The sequence below is a fragment of the Rhipicephalus sanguineus genome, chromosome 4 (genome assembly GCF_013339695.2).
Source record: "Rhipicephalus sanguineus isolate Rsan-2018 chromosome 4, BIME_Rsan_1.4, whole genome shotgun sequence".
Classification (NCBI taxonomy): domain Eukaryota; kingdom Metazoa; phylum Arthropoda; class Arachnida; order Ixodida; family Ixodidae; genus Rhipicephalus; species Rhipicephalus sanguineus.
Window position 1 is genome coordinate 57,042,856 of NC_051179.1, and position 24,300 is coordinate 57,067,155.

The 24,300-nt window shown below is 45.7% G+C and overlaps 2 protein-coding genes across 4 annotated transcripts in view; both read right to left on the reverse strand.

The window, feature by feature from the left end:
• LOC119390031 (beta-1,4-N-acetylgalactosaminyltransferase bre-4) overlaps nucleotides 1–24,300 on the reverse strand; it is a 211,276-nt gene that overhangs the window by 83,537 nt on the left and 103,439 nt on the right. The gene's annotated exons all lie outside the window — the stretch shown is intronic.
• LOC119390028 (beta-1,4-N-acetylgalactosaminyltransferase bre-4) lies at nucleotides 977–16,280 on the reverse strand. Of its 3 annotated transcripts, none has more exons than XM_049414622.1 (8): nucleotides 15,489–15,687; nucleotides 14,990–15,274; nucleotides 14,713–14,856; nucleotides 11,242–11,474; nucleotides 9,104–9,288; nucleotides 5,869–5,991; nucleotides 1,982–2,077; nucleotides 977–1,408 (listed from the first exon to the last, which is right to left on the reverse strand). In XM_049414622.1, the coding sequence occupies exons 4-8, from the start codon at nucleotides 11,452–11,454 to the stop codon at nucleotides 1,279–1,281; spliced, it is 747 nt and encodes a 248-aa protein (XP_049270579.1). In that variant the 5' UTR covers nucleotides 11,455–11,474; nucleotides 14,713–14,856; nucleotides 14,990–15,274; nucleotides 15,489–15,687; the 3' UTR covers nucleotides 977–1,278. The 3 variants fall into 3 exon arrangements, with proteins under 3 accessions (XP_049270579.1, XP_037513460.1, XP_049270578.1); XM_037657532.2 differs by lacking the exon at nucleotides 15,489–15,687 and adding an exon at nucleotides 16,184–16,280 and having other exon boundaries at nucleotides 978–1,408; nucleotides 14,713–14,896; XM_049414621.1 differs by having other exon boundaries at nucleotides 978–1,408; nucleotides 14,713–14,896; nucleotides 15,489–15,690.

The following is a 24,300-nucleotide window of genomic DNA, read 5'->3' on the forward strand; positions in this document are numbered from 1 at the left end:
GAAAGGGTTATTTCTTCAGTGATACTGATTATCCTTGCTGTATGAATACAGACATATGTGGTGTCAAGAATGGTTAGGCACTAAACAAAATGCCAATGCACACGTGTCGGGCGTTCCACCACGCCTGGTAGCTCGTGGATAAGCCCAAGTCACCTCATACATGTTGAATAGAAGTGCAGTTCAGGGCTATTACAATGTATTTTAAGTCTTGCATTAAAGTACAACACAGTGTTGTATGGAATATAAATCGCAAAGCTGTCTGCACTACCTTTCTAGCGTCTGCGGTCGATCGCGCGTCATTATTCATGCAGCTGTGTCACAGGCTTCATCAAAACATTTCGGTTTTGCAGGCGTCTCGCTCCGCTGGTCGCTCTCTGAAAAGGCTGTCGGCCAGAACTTCGCGTATAGTCGGCCATTTTCGCACGACAGTCCGGGTATGAGAGATTAAATATTAATCGGCCACTCAAAACTCAACGCCTCTCAGGGGACACGTGTGGTTTCGCAAAAGTGCGGCGTCAAAGGATATACACTCAAAGACCATTTTAGTTTTCCTACAGATTTGTTGATTTGGCATTTTTTTCCCCAAGCATTTCTTTCCAGCTCTGCGAATTGGGTGCACGTGCTTAGACGCGAAAGGCGGGGTCAATGGGCATGGAAGCCTCAGTTTCGCACACTACACATTACACTCTCGCATGTCAGAATAAAACACGCGTGCCGTAAGCAAAATAACGCATAACAAAGGCTAAGGGCGAAAACATGTGCAGAAGCGTATCACTTACCGTGGCGGGCATACTATTCAAGCTCTTCAGGGCAAGAAAGACAAGGATAACACTGCACTTATGACGCTGCCTACATATACGGTGATACATACTGTGATATGCACTCGTGAACAATGATTTCATTATGCAATCATTTCATCATTATATGCAAAAGCGTGCATAAAGCGGGGACAGAATAAAGCACAGTTACGGAGCCAGGTTTTATTTCCCTGTGCGCTCTCTCTTCAATTTTTCACGTGAATGAGTCAACCAATTTAGCTTTTCGTAGTCTGGTTTCATATTGCTGTAAGTAGCGTAAACTGAGCACTCGGTTTCCTCCTCCTCAGTTACCTAATGGGAATAAGGCTTTCAGGAATAATGTGCTACGTATAAAGACTTATGGAATATATTTCTGTGAAAATATTCTCCGCAATTTCAAGTGTTGGGCACAATTAAAACAGGTGAAAAAAGTTATTTAAATAATTAGGAAACAGGTATAATTGATCTGTAAGTTGGCTCTTTATGGCTCTCTTATGTCAGCCAGTATCCATGTGTAAAGTTTTTTTAACTCCATGTGCATAACCTTGTACTTGACACTGTTCAAGCCATCAGTCTTGTAGCGTGTTTCCCATTCACGAAGAATGTCAAACCTGAAAGCGAAGAAAATCAGTCGGCACAAAATTTCGAATGTGACAACGATTCGCGTGAAATCTCCTGTGCATCTGACGGAGTGTCAATAGCGTGCACACATGGCAATAATTAAACCAGAACACAAAACAGAGAGTACAACACTATAAATTCTTATTCAGTATCTTGAAAGTACGATTGTACATCGCTACTTATGCGGTCGACAGTGATTGCATGATCCTCACGGTAAACGCAGTAAAAAAATTATTTTTTTGTTTAATTTGGGAGCTCGTTAAGCTCTCTGCAACAGTTGAAGGCGAAAGCCTTTTGCACACTTAGTAATGCATTAAGTTGTATCATCGAAGAGCAGGCTTCTTGTAAATCGTAACAAACCGCAGCGTAAGAGACACACATTAATATACATTGACGTTCGTAGTCGATTGCGTTGATCATAATTACGCCATGCTTAAAGGGCATAAAATCCCGTAGTGTAACTTATTTTTGTATGCATGTATGAGTCATACATACAAGCTGTGACACAAGATATCAGTAAAGCAAAAGTAATGAATCAACGCCCTAATTCTTCGCATTCTCACCTGGCTGGATTTGCCTTGCTTTTCCCGTGCTTCAAAGACTTGTACCTAGCTATGTTGCCCGGACGCCTGAGTATGGTTTGGTTGATATGTTTAAGCCTGTGTGTGAATTAAAAAAAAAGTTATCGATGATAAGCAAACATGTTACGGAGTAAAAACATGGAATTCTCATGCAGTATTGATTTACACTCGATATGCTTGCTTAGTTCTAATTTCGAAGACTCAGTTTGCTATTGAACTCCGCATGAAACGATGATGCACGGATATGTAATTACCCGCTTTGCGTAATTCCTGCGTAATGCTTCAAAAAATATCAATCAAAAAATATATGTACGTTCTGCAACTTCGATTATTAGAGCCAACAATAGCGAAGATTAAGACAAGTATGCTCATCGTGGACCTCACTTCCGTAAATCAAATCAAATAAAATAGTACGGTTACAACATGGAGGATATACAGAAAAGTCAGGAAACCGTACTGGGACCCTATAGTAGTTTAACCCCACCGGCGCCCCGCATCCTGACGTAATGCCAACCCATTTCTCATTCATCTACCGTTAAATAGACCGATTTCACCCGAAGTTGCACTACGCCAACGCTGCCGCAGTGCTTGCCGGTACTTGTAGCACATGGTGCATTCAGCTGCATATAGGTGATGCATCGGCGAGCTGTTTTTCTTTTTCTGTCTTGAAATATAGCTTGTGCCTTGGAATAATTTTGTGCCAGATTGACACGTTTACAGGCAGTCAATCATAATTCGCGCTTGAGGGGCTGAATCATTGCTCACACGACCAGCTCATGACGCGTGCTCAAAATATAGCGCTAAAACGCTAGACGTAACTGAAGAAACAACTGAAAAACCATAAATACAAAATCGTTCAATTACAGCTGATATTATGTCACACTGAATTTTCTTAAGCGAGTTCATTAGGATACCTAGATCTTTCATAACATCTATAAAGAAGCCAGTCAGCGGTGACTGCCGTACTCAAACCTTTTGTGCGCTTACGTGTTTTCCTTGATCCATTCTCAAGGTATACCTAAAAAAAAGCCAGCCCTGCGCGGAAAGCGCAGCACAGTCACAGCGAAAGCTGGAAGAGCGCCATTTCAAGAGCCCGTTATTAACTCTTCTGGGATTACAGATACATACACAGTAGCAAAATACTCACTTCGCCCATAAATCATAATTTTTGTAAAGTTGGGAAGCCCCCACTACGCCATTGCTCGTCATTCTGCGGAGAAACGAGGTACGTACCAGATACACAACTTTGAGGCATTATGTGCACTTCGTTGATGCGACGGCTGATGACAATAAAGAATTGTGGCTGAGCCCTTTGTAATGAGTAGAAAACTTTAAACGGCCCACTAGTTACGTAATTCGCATTGTGTGACGCCCGGTCGTTATTTCACTCTCCCACCACGCTATGTAACACACGTTAACGTGGAAAAGAGAGGGAGAGGAGGAAATAACTTTATTGAGAACCTGAGGAAATGGATCACAGGAGCCTTATGGGCTTCCTTGGCAACCAATAGAAGTGCACTTGCGAAGAATCCACTACGCTATTAATCACCACAATTTTTGTGTAGAAGGGAAGCAGGCACTATGCCGTTTTGCTTCATTCTGCGGAGAACCGTGGTACCCGCTAAACACCTATAAGGTATTATGTGCACTTTGTTGATGCTGTGCCTGATGATGATGAAGAATTATGTCAGATCCCTTTGTAATGGGTTGGAAGCATTCAACAACCCACTCGTTGCGCACTTCGCATTGCATGACGCCTGTTTAGAGAATTCGCGTTGTGTGCCGCCTGGTTGTTATTTTCTCTTCCACCACGCTATAATACACAAATGGAACCACCCGAATGGCTCTCAAGACTACAGCCGCTGGTGACTTTGCCTTGCTCTTTGTTTTATGTGTTGTGCACCAAAGCCCGATAATAAAGAAAAGAAAACGGCATGGCTCTGAGGTAGAATACTGGTCTCCCACACAGAGGGCCCAGGTTCTAACCCCATCCCAGACTGGATATTTTTACAGCGAAAGCTGTTATGAGATCATTTCACCGGCCGTTTTTGGCGCCGTAGTTGTCCGCCGCCGCCGCCGCCGCCGGTGTCCGTAACCAGTATCGCTCGAAATAAGAAAAAAAAAACGAAATAAGAAAAAAATTCCAGGATGGAACGAGGTTAGAACCTGGGCCCTCTGCGTGGGAGCCCAGTATTCAACCTCTGAGCCATGCCGGTGCTTGAAACTGCTTTGCAAAAAGGTCCTATACAGGCTTCATGTCGGGAAGGAACCACATTAGCATATGCAATATAGCGTGGTAGAAGAGTAAAATAAGCACCAAGCGTCGCACAACGCGAATTCTGTAACCAGGCGTCACACAATGCGAATTGCGCAACGAGTAGGTTGCTGAATGCTTCCAACCAAGGAGGTTTAAACCTCCTTGCTTCCAACCCATTACAGGGCTCTGCCATAATTCTTCGTCGTCATCAGGCACAGCATCTACGAAGTGCGCATAATGCCTTACATGCGTTTAGCAGGTACCACAGCTCTCCGTAGAATGACGAAAAATGGCACAGTGCCTGCTGCCCTACTACTTCTCAAAAATTACAATAATTTATAGCGTAGTGGGTTCCTCGCAAGTGCACTTGTATTGGTTGCCAAGGAAGCCCATAAGCGCATGATCCATTCCCTCGGGGTCTCAGTAAAATTACAATGATTCAGAGCGTAGTGGGTTCCTCGCAAGTGCACTTGTATTGGTTGCCAAGGAAGCCCATAGGCGCATGATCCATTTCCTCGGGGTCTCAGTAAAGTTCTTCGCCCCCCCCCCCCCCCCCCGTCTCTCTCCCACGTCAACGTATGTTATACAGCATGACGGGAGAGGGAAATAGCGACTGGGCGTTACCCAATGCAAATTACATAACTGGTGGGCCGTTTAAAGCTTCCAAGCCATTACAAAGAGCTGAGCCATAATTCTTCATCGTCATTAGTCGTCGCGTCAACAAAGTGCACATAATGCCTACAGACGTGTAGCTGGTGCCTCGCTTCTCCGCAGAATGACAAATAATGGCTTAGAAGGTGCTTCCCAACTTCACAAAAATTGTGATTTATGGCGAAGTGGGTACCTTTCTAGTGTACTTGCATTGTAGCCCCAAGAGAGCTTGCATCGGCCTCTAGAAACGCCGCTCTTCCAGCTGTCGCTGTGACTGTGCTGCGGTTTCAGCGCAGGCCTGGCGTTTTTTTGTTATTTCGCACGATAGCGGTTACGGACACAGGTGGCAGCGGCGGACAACTACGGCGCCAAAAAGTCACAGTTTCGCCGCAAGGGCGAAGCAATGAATGCGATAGCAAGAAAAGCGGCCCGTGATGGACGCGCTGCTACGCTGCCGAAACATCTACCCCCCGGCAGCAACTACCGCGCGAGCAGACAGCGGACGGCCAAGGTTCTCCCTGCGCAAATACTAGAAGAAATCAGCGAGCTGGCTGACGACTTTTAATGCGCGCATTGCGCCCCTTGCGCCATCTTGCTGGTAATGAAGAAACGCTTATAAGCGCCTGCCATCTCGGAGTACTGCCAGCGGTAAAGGGTGTGTATATAACGCTCGCCGTTAGTTACCTGAAGGATCTGCGCTTTGTGGCGTAGTGGTTAGCGCCGCGCGCTGCGGAGTGAGAGGTCGCTGGTTCGATTCCCCGATTCGAAAGCATTTTTCTGAATTATTTTTCTTTAGGACATTTATATATAGATACATACTTATACATATACGGTGCATGACGACGGCGGCAAAAACCAGCCCTGACTCTCCATATAATTGCTATCGCAATAAAAAAAAAAGGCCGTTGTTGTGATCTCGTAACAACTTTCGCTGTAGAAGCGGGACGTACAAGTAACCAACCTGGAAGATATGTCGTCGTCCTCTCCTCCCCATCCCCAGTAGACATTGGAGTAGCCGTTGACTCGTAACATTAGCTCCTTGCTCAATGCGCTAACTCCTCCAAACATCAAAGGGTACGGGACACTGTGAAAAAAAAGCGGGGCATATTTGTGTTTTGCTTACGCTGTCCAAAGTGTGTGAGAGAGAGAGAAGCAAGGAAATACAGGGAGGTTAACCAGACTCACGTCCTGTTTGCTACCCTGCACTGGGAGAGAGGGATAAAGGGGCGAAAAGGGAGACAATAAATGAGATGGATTGACAGAATCACGTACGCACTTAGGTGAGCACAACAAGTCTACAGGAGGTCGCACAATCCTGTTGAACTTAACGGTACACTAAAGTAAAACAACAAACCGCTTTAGATTGATAAAGTGTGCTCTGAGAACTCTAGAGAGAGAGAGAGAAGTGAACTTTATTAAAGCATCGGCGGAGGTAGCAGGGTGCCACGCAGGGCCCTCTTGCTACCCGACTATATGCAGTCATCAATGTTGCTAGTTTGACCATCGTAGGTTTGTCAATAAACGATTAACTTAATGTCAAAATTTCATTTGTTTTTTTTTTAATTTCGCGCCGAAATCTCCACGCGTCACGGATTTCGAATTGTGTTCTTCGCATTTAGGCGACATATGTTCGACGACACTTTCTGAAACTTGGTACGTTAAGTCTATGGCCCTCTCAGAGGACAATGTACACCTTTTTTAACGATTAGCAACTATGTAGTACCTAGTAGACGCCCTCAACAAGTATGGCATCACAGAGTGGAGTTCGGTGTGGGTATTTCAAGGTGGCGGCGCCGCCCGCACTTTCATATCCCGCGTTTTCTCATTTACCAAGCGTCTTCTCGCGGCAAGCGTCGTCATTTTGGAATATTAAAAGTGTAATTTACTAACATGATAAAAATCGTTTTTCTCGTTAGCGTCTCTTTAAGTATACTTTAGCAACGCTTAGTTGCCTTCTGCACCTGCGAGGCGCATGTCGATGGTCCTAGAACATTATTGCACCTTACAATACGGGTTTGTTAACCACTTGTATATCTGGATATAATCAAATGGCTCCTTTGTCATAATGACGAAATAACTTTATTTGAAAACCGCCAATTGGAAGGCTCGGGCCTGGGGCCGCCTAGATGGCGGCTTGGAGCTGTTACTCCCGCGCGGCCTCCGCGGCTCGCTGGACGGCGCAAAGTTTGTCTGACAGTTCTCAACTGAGCAGCGAGGCCAACCACGGCGCCCGCAGATCTTCTGGCGAGACTACCATTTGTTCTTGATATAATGGACATCCGCACGACATGTGTTGAAGGGTGGCTCTAGCAGACTTGCATAGCTTGCTTGCATGTATCGCTCGCGTATCTCTCTAGGTGGAAAGTCTTTCCTTTCACGGGATCCATAAGGATGAAAACATTTTCGAACAGCAGGTGTTGCTGGCGCCAACGTTTCGATTAGTGCTCACTTGTTGTCTTGAAAAAAAAAAACAGACTTGTCCAAACGCTCGCTCCAGCGACGCCCCGAGGATTTTTCATCTCTTCAAGCATTCACCATCCCCCAAGCTTCTGCCTTGCATTGTCATAAGCGTAATACTACATGACGAAGATGACGACCACATCCACCGCATTGCGTTGCCGGAGGTCATTATGTTGAGCTGGAGTAAATATAACGGAACCATGCATACTTTATTTCGCGAGGGCATGCATTCACTCCTCCGCACCAAACTTGGCCGAGTGCGTTCTTAAATGAACCATTAATTGAACATTTATTCAGAGCATTCATTCATTGCAGCCCACGCTTCGCTTTTTAAAGCATGAGAATGCTTTTAGCATAACCTGAGAGGAGGAAACCGGGTGGGGCCATTAGCTCGCTATTACGCAAGGCTATAGATCCGCCTGCCACCTACAACGTCCTCCTCCTTTCGTCGCAGCAGTAATATCACTGACCCCGGTAGCACAGTCTATTAAGTCGCCGAGTCTAGCATTTCAAGCCTGCGTAATTCATTCGGTAATAGAAAATAATACCCAATCCTTAAAAAAATTTACACCATCTCCCGCTAAAGGGGGCCATGAGGCGATGCGAAGCAGCGTTTCGGCATGTCGAGCCCGCGTTTCATCTGTGGCACTTTCCCGCCGACGTTGCTATTTGCGCTGGGCTTCCCTAGCCCGGAGCTCGGGGTCCGCTTGCCGACGTTTACGTTGCGCTTCGGCGCATCGAGCCTTCCGCTGCTCCACCCGCTACTCCGCGATCTCGGCAGGAGTTAAGGTATTACTGACACTGGCGCCGACGTTGACGTTGGAACTCATGACACAGGCGCAGCCGGCGCAGTGACTGAGCGTGTGTACGACCTAACGCGATGCCTTTATCTAAACGAGGAGGGGGAGTGGAGAGGGGGAGGGGAAGAGAAAAGGGGAGTGGAGAGGGGGAGAGGGAAGTGGAGAGGAGGTGTGTGGAGAGCGTCTGCGCATGCGCAGTAAGGGCTCTCTTCGTCCTCTTCTTCATTTTAGCACTGACTATAAAGGCAGCTTGCTCTTGGCGACGTACACTCGAGACATTAGGATAGTTATAGTAATTTTTCTATATCGCCTAGTAATTTGGCAGATAATAAGGCCTATCGCCAGCACACCCATTGAGGTGGACACGATGGATGTGCAATGTAGGTGTTTGTTTAATGCGTGTGCGTTCTGAAGAAAACAAAGCAGGGAACACACAAACGGAAGACAAAGGGGAGAAAGCAATAGGCGGGAACGGAGAGAGGATCTTGCTGATTAAGAGCATGCTAATTAAGCTCTTGTTAAGCAAGACCAGGCTAATTGAACCCATGCTAATTAAAGCCCATGTTACTTAACGTATTGGTAATTAGAACTGGGCTAATTAGGATCATGCTAATTATCACTATGCTAATCAAGACCTTGCTAATAATCTGGGCCGGCCACAAGCTCTGCTGTTAGTCCAGCCTTGCGCCACTAGTGCAAGCCGCCCCCATTTTTTTTTTTTTGTTCATGGTAGGTGTTCTAATTTTACGTTACCTCCACAATAACAAATTAAATATCACGAAAACTAGGGGCTAATTTGTAAGATCAGCGCCAGCTTCCAAAGCTCCACGTAAGAACTTGCGTGTGATAGCGACAGATGTACGGGAAATACTAAGCTTCACAATCTCTATATCAAGCATACAAGTGCATCGTTTGAAGAAGTAAAAGCAACCTCACCCCGATTGGGAGTCAATAGTCACAGACATGTGACGAGGCCTTTGAGGACACGTGTACACATTGCGGTCGTCGACTGGCACAAGGTCGATATCATGGAAGACGAAGCACTGGTAGTCGTAGAGTGCACTAGACTCCAGAAATCCGATGTTTAGGAGCTTAGCCCGATTAAAATTGCAATTATCACCCTAGAAAAAGAAATGGTGGGTACGCAATATGAAGGTGCAGTTGGTGTGATTGGTACAGTTGCATGCCGTATTTTGACAACACATGCGTTTTATATCGTGACAGGGATTTGTTAAACCGTTTGATTGCGGAAGCAGCTGAAATGACACGTGATGACTTTGAGTGTGTAAGCACACCATCTATCTCGCTCACGCGGAAAGAACTTTGTTTTTTAGATGGTGTGGTTGATCATAATGGATGAGTATTGTATGGCACGACACGTGGGCTTTTGGTGGGTTGTTCTTTGCTCCGCTTTCACGGTAGCAGCGTTGGCTGCTACCGTATGCTCGCTTTACTCGCGCCAACGCGGCCCCGCCATGGTGGTCTAGTGGTTATGGCGCTCGACTGCTGATCCGAAGGTCGCGGGATCGAATCCCGGCCGCGGCGGCTGCATTTTCGATGGAGGCGAAAATGTCTGAGGCCCGCGTACTTAGATTTAGGTGCACGTTAAAAAACCCCAGGCGGTCGAAATTTCCGGAGCCCTCCACTACGGCGTCTCTCATAATCATATCGTGGTTTTGGGACGTTAAACCCCAGATATTATTATTATCGCCCAACGCGCGTTGTTCTTCTTTTGCGGGTCTGTTGTTGCTGCCCAGCGCTAAGAGCGTTGGTTGTTGCCGTGGGCGAGTACAGCGAGCCCACGCATGAGCGCAGACGCTTTGCGGACGCCGAGCCAAGCCGAGCAGGCGACGCGGCGCGGATGAAGACATCGTGAGGGGTGTTCCCGTGAGTGCGTTCACATACGTAAATCATTGCTTTCGTTGCCCTGTAACAGCGACAAGCTAATGTTGATCATATCGTAGGGTGCCTTGATGAGGGGGGCGCGCACACATCGAGGCACACTATCATATCGTGCACTCTCGCGCTTGTGCGACATGGGCTGTCTCTCTTAAAATGCATGCATTGCAGTAGATTGTTCTGCAAGTCTAGCCTATGTTGCAGGCTAGCCGCTAAATTGCACGGAGAAATGAGAACTGAGATTGAAGAGCGCTTCCGCGAGCGCCGGTCATTTGCGAACCAAAGCAGAGAGTGCCTATCTTGTTGACGAAACAAGCTCGCGTCGATACATTATTTTTCTTCGTTCACGTAACTGATAAATTCGTTTAAAACTGATGTGACCTTATTCCCGGCATTGTAAGGGCTCCCTCATTGCCTGAACAGCGCACGAAGCATTGAACAGTCATCGGAGAACGAATATAAAAAAACCAGGAGCTAACACCTGAACGGCTGCGATAATGCGACTGGTTTCGTTTCCGCGCCCAACAAAACTGGCGGAACGAGCCTACGGGATTTTCAACAGATGGCACTGTACATTTTGTATATCCCCTATTCACACTGCGTGACGCCTGGTTATTTCGCTCTTCTACCACGCTCTATTGTAGGGTGTTTTTGCGAAGGAGACTCGAGCACCGTCATGGCTCTGACAGAATACTCTACTACTACGCAGAGAGCCTGGGTTGAAATCCTACTCGATCCTGGAGATATTTTTTTTTCTCATTGCGCGCAATAGCGGTATTGCAGTAGTCGCCTCAAGAGAGTTTACAATAGGCTCTAGGAAGGGTCCCTCCTCCAGCTTTCGCTGTGACTGTGCTGCGTGTTCCACGCAAGCCTGGTGTATTTAGTGATCTCATAACACCGTTCGCTATGTAATATATACAATAAGAATGAAGACATGCTGGATCTTCGCATATCGTAGTTGTGCAGCTGCCGAACCTGAAGAAGCCAAGTTGCAACAGATCTTCTTTTGAAGATGTGTGCTGAGCAGACAGGGCAAACGTTCGCTTTTAGAAAGTAGCAGTTAAAACACGCAGCCACGGTCAACATACTATAATTCAATATCTCAAATGCTTTATTGCTCGCATATGTGGTAGTATCACGTTGCTCTTAGAACGTATTTGCGAAGCTCAGCTTACCTGCTCGATGACGAAGACACCGTAGTCAATCTGCTGTCTCGCCAGCACCCGATGAATGTTGTATACAAATATTTTGAGGTGTTCTGTCCGGTTTCGGTATGGTATGAGGATAGCCACCCTGTGCCGAGATGTGCATTCCTTGGGCCGGAAGTGGCCTCCCGACATTACGTCAGGAAATTCGCCTTCCACATCGTCTAACGATCGCACATCCATCTTCGTAGGTATGTAACCAACTGAAATAGTCAGCACTAAGTGAACATGATGATGTGTTAACGGGCGTGTAAAAATAACAAAAACAAACAAGGTATTTATCACAGGCCCACATAATTCCAGAGCACAGCCACAAGGTTTAGCAAAGCTGAACGGAGAGAGTGGGGAGACGCTTGTGTGCCATTTTTGCTAGAACCCCGGTTCATATATTACGCGATGATATGCATCTAAAATAAATGCTTAGTTGTATGGTTAGACAAACGTAGAAGTGCTGGTGCCCCAATAGAACATCGCAATGGGTTTTTTTCGTAAATTTATTGACATTCAGCCAGATCGTCACGCCGGAGGAATTCGTACGTTTTACCATGTAATGCAGAATCTTAACTAATGCTGAATTGAGTTCATGATTTAAAATAAATCTTTTTTATGAATGTGCTCTTATAAAGCATATTAGATAAATGAAGCTCAAGGAAGCAAACTAACACCAAGTTATAAATATTAATTTACGTGCTGGAGAATGGGCGAAACTTCGCTTGTTGATTGCTCCAATAATTTTGTCAAAAAGGGCTGCATAGTGAACGCTCACGCAGAAGTTATCCCTTTTAGCAATCTGAAAACTGTTCGGGTATCCCGAGAAAGGTTTGTGCGCCATCATTTGCAAAAAATTATAGATACCAAAGGAAAAGTTCATAGTAATGTACCTGGCTGAGATTTCATGTGCACTTGTTAAATTTATGGGATCTTCTGTCGACGGTGTCTTCTGTGATAGATTGCATAACCAATGAGGGCTCAACGCGCTCTTATAATAAGTGTATTCATGACGTCAGCAAGCATGACATGGCTATGTGAAAACTAGGGGTGTGCGAATATTCGAACATATTGAATAACAAATCGAGCGTTTCATTCGACGGGGTACTCTAATCGAATAGAGCATATCCGAAATAGCCAACATTTTTTTAATATATTTCGAATAATCATCACTCATGGCGAAGCATCCCTAAAAGGAACAAAACTTTGAAACAGTGACGCGTGACTTTAGGGGCAAAGTACCTTAGGGTCTCGGCGTGTCGGCGTGCATCGCGCATCATCGACTGCTCTTGGGACGGTCCATTTGCTTGAACGGAAGAGAGGGCGCCACCACCTCTGTGCTCGCTGTGCGTTGAGAGAGAGCGAACGGCGCGCGTTGACTACGGAAACGCTCTTTCTGCGATGAACGCTATATTGCCAGCTCGCAAGGAACGATAGCGCGCCCTCGCCCGTGAGAGGCAACACCGACGCAGGCAGCGTTTGCTAGCGACTTTCTTGATTGAAAAAAAACCGACTGCTCGCGCTGCACAACCGTTTACCAGCCACCCCGTATATATATAGACAATGGATCTTGAAATGCAGTGTAGCACTGGTGGGAGATCTCTCTTGTGCGTAGTTGAACAATAAGGATTCGCAGAATGAACGTTAACTAAAAGCGGACTGCGGGTTTCTGTGTCTAATCATTCTTCTGTCTCCCATTGCCCATTAGCAGTGATTTTGCTGCGGGACCGGCGCACACTGCATGCTTCGCCCCTCCACAGGTTTCACGTTAGTGGAGCTGAAACACCCTTCCCTACATGCTTCGCCCCTCCTTAATTTTTTATAATAATTCTATCACAGTCAGGCTCTGGTCATTTTCTTGTTTTAATTATCCAGTGACCGAGACACATGCAGCCATAACTTTTATGGGGCTATCGACGGTATATTGAGCACCGTACAAAGACGTTTTAGCTTAAAGGGACCGACAACTGATTTTTCTCGACTCAGTTTTTTACGGCGCGACAGGAAGCTCACCCTTCGTAGCATTTGTAGCTGCAGTGCTTTATCCGAAAATCACGTAGTTATTTTATAAGTAGTATTTTTCGATCTGAAAGGCTCCAAACACGCATGGAGGCTTGCTCCAGCAACGCTGAGGAATTGATAGCGATGCCGCTAGCCCTTGTGAAAGCTGTCGTTTTCCTTATTTCGCAGGAGTTACTGTAACTATGCTTAACCACCTTTATTTTGAGCTTTTCAACCATTTTTGACAATAGCAAGCTGTTACAATGAGATGTGTGGCTTTATACACCTTCCCGGTATTTGTACAGCGTTGTGTGCGCCTGCGCCCAAGGTTGCCTGCGCCTGTGTCATGGATGGCTTGTCCCGGCGTCGTTACTCTCTCGATACATGAGCCAAGCCAAGTAATCGAAAACGTAACTGTGCATATGCACTCCCGCACCGAGTAGCAGCGCGCGTCATTTCTGAGACGAAGTGTAGGTAGCAAAACTATGTCGCTCCAAAATCTTAGCGACCTGGAAACTGCGTGCACGGTTGCATGAGCACGCTGAAAAGTTGCTCAAGACGCGCTGACGAGCATGGGATCATCACGTCACACGAAGACAGCGCCACTTTAATGCATACTACTAACGCAGGCCTATATGTACATTATTATGGAGTAATACCTTTTAATATAAAGAAACGAACCATATTTCAATACTAACAAAAAAAAATCGTCGACCGCGTACAGCAATCAACGGTCACGTGGCCGTCTTCATCGGATCACTCATGTTTTCGCCGCCAGAGGCGCCACAGGTCATTTTTCGCGACTTTCAGTGAAGAAATAAAAATATAAATCCATCTCTCACGAAAAAAACAGGGTTGGTTTGAGTCAGTGCAACGGACAATCTTTACATCAGTGGAGTCAACTCATTTCATATTCTGGGCAGTTGTCGGTCCCTTTAAAGAGGCAGTGTCAATGAAACGAAGGTGTCATCAGTCCGCTGTCATCATCATGAAATTCATGGCTATCTTGATTCCCGAAACGTTATTTAGTTTTATGTCCTGGCTTTAACACGAGGACTAAGTATTACTTAAAACTGGTGACAAGTACTTCCTTGAATACTGTATTCACTGCTGTGATTCAATTCCTGTTATAAAATATCTCGAGCGCTCTAGCCGCTGCGGATAGGGCACAATTTTTGACGGTTAACAGTAAACGTGATGGCCTTTTCTTATCGTGTTCGAACACTTATTTCAAATAAAATGTTACAGAATGCTCGGCCTGTTTTGCAAATGGCTGCTTTACTATTCGAAAAATATTAAATTCGTATTCGATTCGCTTCTGAAATTCACTGCACACCCCTAGTGAAAACATTGTCCTCAAGTTAGAAAGGACGCTAGATAGAAAACAAGCGCATGCTACAAAGCTCCGCCAGTTGGGTTTTTGTAAGTCGGCTAGAATACGCTCAGGCTTACTCAGGTTTGGAGGTATTATGGGGCATAGGTTCTGCGCTGACGGGTTACTTCTTGTACTGTCGCTGACTACGTCCTTGGGAACACCTGTAATGCCATGCGTCTCATTCTTCGTCAGGGTGCCGTTGTGCCGCTCTGTTGCTGCCTCTGTAGTTTTGTCAAACATGAAAAATCTTCGATGTACAGTCTGCGGGGAAAGTGCATACCGATGTGACCACTAACAGGCACAAGTGCCTCCTGCAGTATGGCTGCTGTTACAATTCCAAAACGACCAACTTACATTCAAGTCTACTTCTCTGAATCTTCTGATGTCGAAGAAAACAGGCATGGCCATGGCTACGTATACAAGCACACAGCCCACGGCAAGCTTAAAGTAAGTGCTGCGGACCGCCGCTAATAACGCAGCTAAAATTACAGAGCCCTGTAGACTTCTGTATGGTGTAGAAGCGACTGGACATTTCATTGATATTTAGGTTGCCTCATCTAAGGAGGTTGTTTCCTCAATGTCCCAAAGCGAATCGCAATATTATTTCATGTACCCTTTCCTTCGTTTCACTCATTACATCTGCAAATGAAAAAAGCAAGCTTAGTGGCTATATTATAAGGAAGCTGCAGTATATTTTCGTAAATCATTAGTCATGCAGCTAACCGCCTTTGCTTTTCAATACTTGAGACAAAAATAATATGTGCCAGATAATCATTGGTACACTAGCACACTCGAGCAATGTCCTAAGTATTCTTCCCAAGAAAATGGACCCATGTGTCAAAACCACTCTTACGTGCTCCATTCGGTCTATAAAAGCACTCATTTGCTTCCACGCATTTGGTAGACACAATAGACTGTCAATAACATTTAGTCAAGAACGAGACGTTGCGCAAAGACGCAGCTTCCTAATTACCTGGACTTACTTAAAGGGGCCCTGCAACACTTTTTCAGCATGGTCGGAAAACGCTGCCGATCGGCAGCCGAGGCTCCTGAGAACACGTCCGCCAAACAGTATAGCGCAGCACGTGGCCTCGAATTTAAAATGAATTCTCAAAATCGGCTATAAATCGCTCTCCCTTCTCTCGATAAATGATGCCATAAACCCAAATTACCGCACCATAAATCCAAAGTCCCCGGCCATTGGCTGATTTCAGCATCGCGAGCTGCATAGTTACGAGCTGCAAAGTTCAGCGTCGCGATTATGCCGTGGCCTGACTCAAAAGAAGTTTACAGGCCAGCTTATGGTGCTGTATTAACGCCTCAGGATGAGGTGACCTATTGTTAAATTTGAGCGGACTCTATTTTATCTTGGAATTGTGACAAACGAGAAAGTGGTGCTCTTGCACACGTGCTGCCTGAATATTACACCCCCCCCCCCCCTCCCCCCCCATAGAAACAATGTTGAAAATCGCAAGGTCGCCATCTGCACTACGTTCAGGGCGACCAACAAAAAAACAAACAACAATCCTGTATGGTCCACCGACTTACCCGCGAAGACGCCACGTCACCTCATTAGAACCAACTGCGGTTAAACCCAGGCTCGTGTGCGGCTATTCGTAATACATATACACATATTTCATCTGCCTTCCTTCAGCATTAAATGCCAAGCTTTGACGTCGAGTTCCGCGAAGAGCACAGAGTAATCGGAAATATTGCATATAGCATTTCTTCGAAACAAAAGGTCGACGTCTTTTGACACGCCTCGCTTAATATGCCATTCTGAGACAGAACTGTTTTCTGTGTGTGCCATATTAGCCCGCCTAGTTTAACGTCCCCACCAAAAACATTTAGTGGCGTTGACGTACTGGATGTTTTATTTCGGAAAAATCCCAACAGACGCCTTGAAGAAGAAGGTAATGAGAATGAGCGGTTTCATCATCGATATATACAAATTAAAACTATGAAGCAACCACATTCCCCTCATGACTCCAATTATAAAAAGCGCAGAAAACGGAGAACCTACGCTTTCATTTGTCTTGCTAACGTGGACAAGGGCTGGTTGTCACTGCTCTTTCGAGATGTAACGCATGAGCGTTTGTAAATAGCAAATTTCTACATCGCCTTGCAAATCGAGTCGCCTGGGTATTACGTTAGTAAAATTCCACTAGAGTTAATTCGGTAGGAGCGCAATTTTATAGTCTCGATAATCACGGTTTTCAGCCTTGACGGTTTAGAAGCTCAACCGTTCTACATTTTTCTTTTTAGACACACGCCTTCTACGTTCTTTCAGTCTTCTCGCAAATTTGTCAGTTTCGGCGCTGCAAACCGTCTCTTTCTTTTTCCCGTGCTGCCCCCTGCCGTTTTGGTAGGGTTTTGGCAGGCGCCGAGTCAACGACTATCTCCAGAAGCAACGCCTCCGAAATTAACACATGTTTCGCGACCTTTCGGCTAGGGCAACGGCGTATGCACCGAAGCATCGTGAAAAAGGTGGATTGCAACTGAAGATAGCACACGGAACTTTCTAAGCAATGCCTTTATATTTCTTTAGTTTCAGTCATAACCCTGTCGCATGAACACGCAAGAAACTCTTTTACGCAAGCTGCCTTTTAAAAAGTTTTGAAAGACTTTTAATGAAGAGGCGTTGCCTCGCAGAAACACGAGACCGACTATTTTTTTAGTGTTTCCTTCCGAAGGCGCTACAGAAAGCGTGGCGCTAGTTTTTAAAACAGAACCAGTCAAAATAAATATATGAATCTCGATAATATGTAAAACCTAAGTGTAACTCGCCCACCACTGTAGCAAATGCTTTTTGCGTGCATCCAGGGCTGTTCGGGCATCGGCGTTGGCCATAGGTGTTACCATGCGGCGCTTCTTGCGTCCGTGCGTGCGACAAGCTAAGCGTCCCACATGATATCCCCGACCCGTTCAACCGGCTTACAAGAGTACACAAGGAAAGAAGCTTTAAAGGGTTCTTTCACGCCTTCTAGGAGGCATTGAAATAGGTGGATAGCAAAATGACGTCTTCCGGTTCGATGCCTAGCTCTTCGCTCTTTCAAGGTGTGTGCCGTTCATGCATATCACAGCATTTCGATCATCAAACGTAACTCCGCTATTTAGTCACCGTTTCGTTAAATTCTCATGGCTCCGTGTTCATTGTAGGCTCGTGCACAACTGTCACACCATAATTAAAGTTCGACCTCTGGGTGGTTTAGGCGCAATACGCCGATACCGTGAAGACGTATTATCGTGAGCAATATAAGCTGGGACACCGAATTCATGTCTCTTCAGCGACTACTTACAATACTGATATGAATGTGACGCATTGAATAGCCAGATATGTCTTTCCGCTTGACTATTTAATGCCTTGACCACTTCTACGCTTGCCAACTACGTTTAGCCGCTATATGGTCTGGTAATTTCAGTGCTCGATCTCATATTGCTCACGACAGTGGATATCTACAGAATATATCATCCCCTACGAGCCAACACGCGAAAACTCAATAGGCGTATGTAAAATGCAACACATGCGGTTAGTGTCAACGAATGGTAGTTAACGCTATGGTTTGTTACCTATATAGTGCGAGTGACGCGCACGCTGTCTGGTCAATGTATATTTCGCTATATGCCGACTATACTCTTTCGCGTATTCTTTAAATATCAAAACCTCGTATTGTGCTTGTCGACAGTGTCGATGGACGTTGAGTCCAAATGCACCCGTAAATTGCATAGACCGCTTCTACACCTGCTCTAGGAGAACGAGTAGTATATCTTTTTATTATGCCGTTGGGCATACTGACGTCATAAATAAATAATTAAGAATGACGCTTCGGAGCCGCTCAGGTGGTCGAATAGTGACATGCGGAAATACTACACAGATGGAAATCGTAAACAGGCGGTCGCAGCCAAACACAGTACTATTCTTCAATGGACCTCTAGACCGGTTGCTGACAAATCGAAGTCGAGGAGAGATACCGAGAAAGGACTGCCTTTATATGACACCAGAAGGTCTGTCCGAGTGCATACTCATGCCCTTTGGTCTTTGTTCGGCACCTGCGACTTTTCAACGTGTTATGGATAGAGTACTCACCGGCTTTAACTGGCAGACGTGCCTTGTGTACGTGGGCGACTTCGTTGTGTTTGCTTGCAACTTCGACGAACACCTCCGGTGCCTTGAAGCTCTACTTCAAGCAATAAAGATCTCTGGACTGACCTTGAAGCCCGAAAAGTGCCGCTTCGCGTACGAGGAACTCTTGTTTTTAGGCCACAGTCATTAGCAAGGGTGGTGTTCGGCCAGACCCGCAGAAAACAGCTACCATCACTGCCTTCCCGCCACCCACCGACAAGAAGGCCGCACGCCGATTTCTGAGCTTGTGCGCCTAATTACAGACGCTTCGTCAAAGAAGTTTCCCGGATCGCCGAGCTCGTAACGCGCCTCACGAAGACCGATGTGCAATTAAGTTAGGAAACGGCGCAAATGAAAGCATTTCAGGAACTAAAACGACGCCTCCAGATGCCTCCGATACTTGTGCATTTCGGCGAATACGCTGATACAGAAATCTACCCCGACGAAAGCAACTCGGCGCCGTCCTTGTGCAGAGGACTGACGGGCTGGAAAGGGTTATCAGTTATGCTAGCCGGGCGCTATCCAAAGCCAAAGCCAAGTATTCCACAATAGAAGAAGAGTGCCTGGCCTTCATTTGGGCGACATCCAGGTTTCGCCCTTTCCTCTACGGCAGGCCCTTCGAAGTTCTGAGCAACCACCACGCCTTGTGTTGGCTAGCTAACTTGAAGGACCCTTCTGGTCGCCTCTCACAGTGGTGTCTTAGACTTCAAGGATTCGACATTACCGTCGTTTATAAGTCCGGAAGAAAACACTCCGACGCCGACAGCCTGTCTCGTGCCTCGGTCGACGCACCGCCGCAGGACGACCAGGATGATGATTGCATCTTGGGAACCATAAGTGCCGACGACTTCGCTGAACGACAAACACAGGGGTCTTGTGGAATACCTCGAGGGCAGGACAACCGTGGCACCGAAGTTATTCAAGCCAAGACTGGCGTCGTTTTTCTTGCGAAACGGCATTCTCCCAAGAACTTCTCGCTACTTCGAGGCAACTGCCTTCTCGCAGTGCCTTCAGCATTGCGACCAGAAATCCTCCAGGCCCTACATGACGACCCGTCAGCTCGACACCTTGGTGTTTCCAGCACGCTCGCAAGAATACAGAAAAGTAGTACTGGCCGCGCCTTGCCACCGACGTCGCTCGCTACGTAAAGAGACGCCGAAAATGTCAGCGACGCAAGAAACCGCCGACAAGACCAGCAGGCTTTATTCAGCCGATCGAACCACCCCGCCGACCGCTCCAGCAAATCGAGATGGGCTTACTGGGGCCGTTCCCAAAGTCGACTTGCGGAAAGAAATGGATCGTCGTAGCTACCGACTACCTCAGCCGCTACGCCGAAATAAGGGCCCTGCCCAAAGGCACTGTCGCCGAGGTAGCCAAGTTCTTCGTTGAGAACATCGTCCTTCGACATGGCGCCCCACAGGTTCTCATCATCGACAGAGGTACAACCTTTATTGCTGACCTAAGTCAGGCGATCTTGGGATACAGCCAGACAAGCCACCGTCAGACCACCGCCTACCACCCACAGACCAATGGCCTCCCCGAGCGTCTAAACGAGACCATCAGCGACATGCCGACCATGTACGTCAATGTCGAACACAAGACGTGGGATGCTATCTTTCAGTACGTGACCTTCGCGTACAACGCGGCCGTGCAAGAAACGACGCACATGACGCCATACAAGCTGGTCTACGGAGTGAACCCCGCCAAGATGTTCGACGCCATGCTACCCAACGTCACTGACGAAGAAAACTTCGACGTCACTGTATACTTTCAGCGCGCCGAAGAAGCGAGACAACTCGCCTGTCTGCGCATCAAGAGCCAGCAAAAGATTGACAGCCGCCATTGCAACTTTCGACGACGCCAAGTAGAATACCAGGCCGGCGACCGTGTTTGGGTATTGACGCCGATACGCGGACGTGGACGCAGTGAAAAACTTGTTCGGCGATACTTCGGGCCACACAAGGTGCTTCCACGTCTCGGAGCTCTTGACTACGAGGTCATCCCGGACGGCATTATGAAACCACAGCGGTGCCGCGCACGACGTGAAGTCGTCCATGTCATGCGCCTTAAGGCGTTTTATACGCGTTAGCGAGCTTGAGGACTCTACGATTTTGCTTTATTATTGTACTTTATTTGTGTATGCGCTTTTTTCCCCCTTCCATCTACTGTAACAAGCATCGGTACGATGCTTTTACAGAGAAGGGCAATGTAACGCGCCTCATGTAGTAACTGGTCTGTTACACGCAAAACCAATGCCTTGCATAAACCTCGTCCGAATGTCTGGGAACCTTTAGACTGTTTCAGGATCTTCTGATAGGCTTAAGCCCGTAAACGCGAACAGTTGAGCTTCTTTTCAAGCTAACGCGGCCACCAGCGACAAGCCTTGAGTGTTCGATGCCGCATGTATAAATGCCGACGCGCCTTACTGCAGATCTGATTATAGACGGCTGACGCTCTGTTCGCCGCTATCTGTGTACAGCATGTATTGCTTGTAGTTTGACTTTTCGTTTCCCGGCCACAGGTTCGCCCAAATAAAGAGTGACGTCTTTATATTCCGACTGCCGTCTTTTCGCTGTCACGTCCACGTGACAATATGATTCCACCAGCTACATTGTTTAACCAGTGCTCAAGACGTTGAGCCACTGAAGCTGCTTGAATTTTTTGGCTTGAGTTGCGGCAATAGACAATTGTTCTTGGTTTGTATGCCGGCGCTTCTGCTAACGTAACAGAGAGGCCGCCTTTCCTGCGCGCCCGGAGCGCTCACTTTCGGTATCGCTATTGATATTCCACGATAAATATCTTTGATTATGTGCATTTTTTAAGATTTTTAAAATAAATGAATATGCCATAAATTGCATTTAAAGATTTTAACAGCAAAGCTTTAAGCTATCCGTAACTTGTGCTCCGTCGTCAAAAATTTCGGAGGTGGGTAAGCGCCACAGGAATTCGGCAAGCCCCATTACCGTGTACACCAGGTGCGAGCGTTAAACGAAACCTGTGCTCGGCGAAGTCGGGGATGTGAAATACGTGGAAGAGAGCGCGAGAGAACGAAAGAGAGAAAAAAATAGGGAGACAGAAAGAAAGCGATAGAAAGAAAAAGAGATAAAATTAAAGGGATAAAATATACAAAGACAGAAGAATGAAAGAAGTATATATATATAGATATCTATATATATTATAATATATATATATATTATATATATTATATAATATATAATATGATATATATAGTATATATATATATATATATATAATATAATTATATATATATAAAGGGAGAAAGACAGAAATAAAAAAAGAAGAGAACCAAAGAAGTATCATCGTCATCCTTCGCCCCAACGACGAAGGATGACGTAATCATATGACGTCATCGTAATCACAGGATGACATGATCATATGACGTCATCGTGACGCCCGAGATTGCCAAAATTCGTGACGTCATCATGACGTCACAAATTTTAGCGTGACCTCACCTGATGCCGTAGCTTGGTCAAAACTTCGCAGCTTGGTAAAAAGTGGGCAGATCACGGAGGCAGTGCAAAACGAAGTGAGGTGCCTCCGATCCTGGAGGCAATGTAAAACCACGCTAGGTGGGCGAAGTTTCGGAGGGTGGCGGGGCAGGATCAATACATCGACTGAGTACAAGAAGAAGAAGAAGGAGAAGATGGCTTTCGCCTTCAAGTCGCCTCTAGTGAATGCATAAGAAACCCTCTGAGTTTTCTTTTTTTTTTTTTGCAGGAACAGCTCACTGAAGAGCCAATTGAAGAATGGGTATTCGGTGAGATACTGCAAGGCAAAAGTGCGTGAACGGCGTTAGGGTTTACGGCAGATAGAGTCTAATCTCCCTCCATCTTCGCACTTAATGGCATTTTGTAACTCCCGAAAGCAGGAACACACATGTTAAAATAATATGTGTACTTTGTACAAATTACAGGAAGTGTACTGGTCGTTTCTCCAATACTGCGAACGAGATTCCTGAAAATAAAGAATGCAAGATCAAAATGCTAGCTGTTTAATAAAAACTGCAACGATCGGCAATGACGGATGTCAAAAAACAAGTTATGCGCTTTGATGTTCCAGTCAGTAAGCTACACTGTTTAGCTTACTTAATTACCTTAGTTAGTGGATACCAGAACTTGAGTTTATCTACTACCGATATTGTTATCTCAATACGAAGGTTAATTAGCGTATTTAGTTAATTAACCAGATATTTTATTTGCATGCCTTGTTTTCTTACGTCCCGCGTTCTTAATAACTCAATTTTTTTAAATAGCAAATTTACATTGAGAGCTATGTCTGCAGGAATAGTTTTCAGAAAGACTCCAAGTGTCATACGTATAAAGTTTGGTGCCTTTAGGGGAACTTTCGTCGCAACAAAACAAAATATGAGGAAGGAGGAATACATATCCATAGTCGCAAGCCTTTTTCAGTATGAAAGTAAAGAAATGGAAGATTAAGGGCTCGTTTTTCTTTGCTAGACACAACATTAATTAGAACTAACAGACAAGAAAGCCGAGGAAAGTATAGGGGATGTTATGTATAGTAATTATGATGTAAATGTGAAGAAAAGTAAAGTGGACGAAAAGATAACTTGCCGCCGGCAGGGACAATAGCTGTGACCTTCGAATAACGCGTCCGATGCTCTACCACTGAGCTACGGCGGCAGTCATCCTCCCGTGCACTTTATATGATATATATGGCATATATGGTATATATGGTATATATGGTATATATGGTATATGGTATATGGTGTATATGGTATATATATGGTTAAACCAAGGAGTGTTAGTCAGCGCCGCTGGTAGCCTTGGCGGCGAGTGTGGAACATTCTTTTTCTGCCTGCCGGCGGCAAGTTGTCTTTTCGTGCAGTTTACTTTCTTCACATTTACATCATAATCATTACAAATAACATCCAATTACCTTCCTTGGCTTTCTTGTCTGTTAGTTCTAATTAATATGAGAGTAACATTTACATATTTTTTCCTGTTTCCCTACCTCTATAAACATTTCTGGGATCTACAATATTTGAGCAATGTCGCACATCCTCCGAGCATAAGCAGTGGACAGCTAAAGTATCAGTTGGAAGTAGCTCTCGCTTGGAAGACGGATCGCTCTAGAGGACACGTCAACATGAACGTCATATCTTCCCGCTTTCCTTGTGCGCCTAATTAATATTTAACCAATGACGACAGCGTTAACTTAGCCAGGATGTTTGGCACTCCTGCCGAGAAATATTCTTCATACTTTTAAAATGTCATTGACATCCATCTTATGAGATATACACGTTCCAGGAACTGCAAGCGAAGGCATGTAATGAATTCATCTCAAGGAAGGCAATGCAGAGAGGCGGTTTGGTAGGCTAATCTACTCGGCGTGCAGGTGCATGTACTCCGCATAAAATTGTTATTAAATGCGAACCCAAGACACTTTGAGTGTTTCTATCTATCTATCTATCTATCTATCTATCTATCTATCTATCTATCTATCTATCTATCTATCTATCTATCTATCTATCTATCTATCTATCTATCTATCTATCTAT

Excerpts from the sequence above, each read along its gene's own strand:
- LOC119390028 (XM_037657532.2), bottom strand. The coding sequence starts at position 15,172 with ATGAAATGTCCAGTCGCTTCTACACCATACAGAAGTCTACAGGGCTCT. Across the intron at positions 11,475-14,712 it reads CATAATACCTCCAAACCTGA|TTGGTTACATACCTACGAAG; the intron begins GTAAGCCTGAGC and ends TGACTATTTCAG. Across the intron at positions 2,078-5,868 it reads GACGACGACATATCTTCCAG|GCTTAAACATATCAACCAAA; the intron begins GTTGGTTACTTG and ends ATTCACACACAG.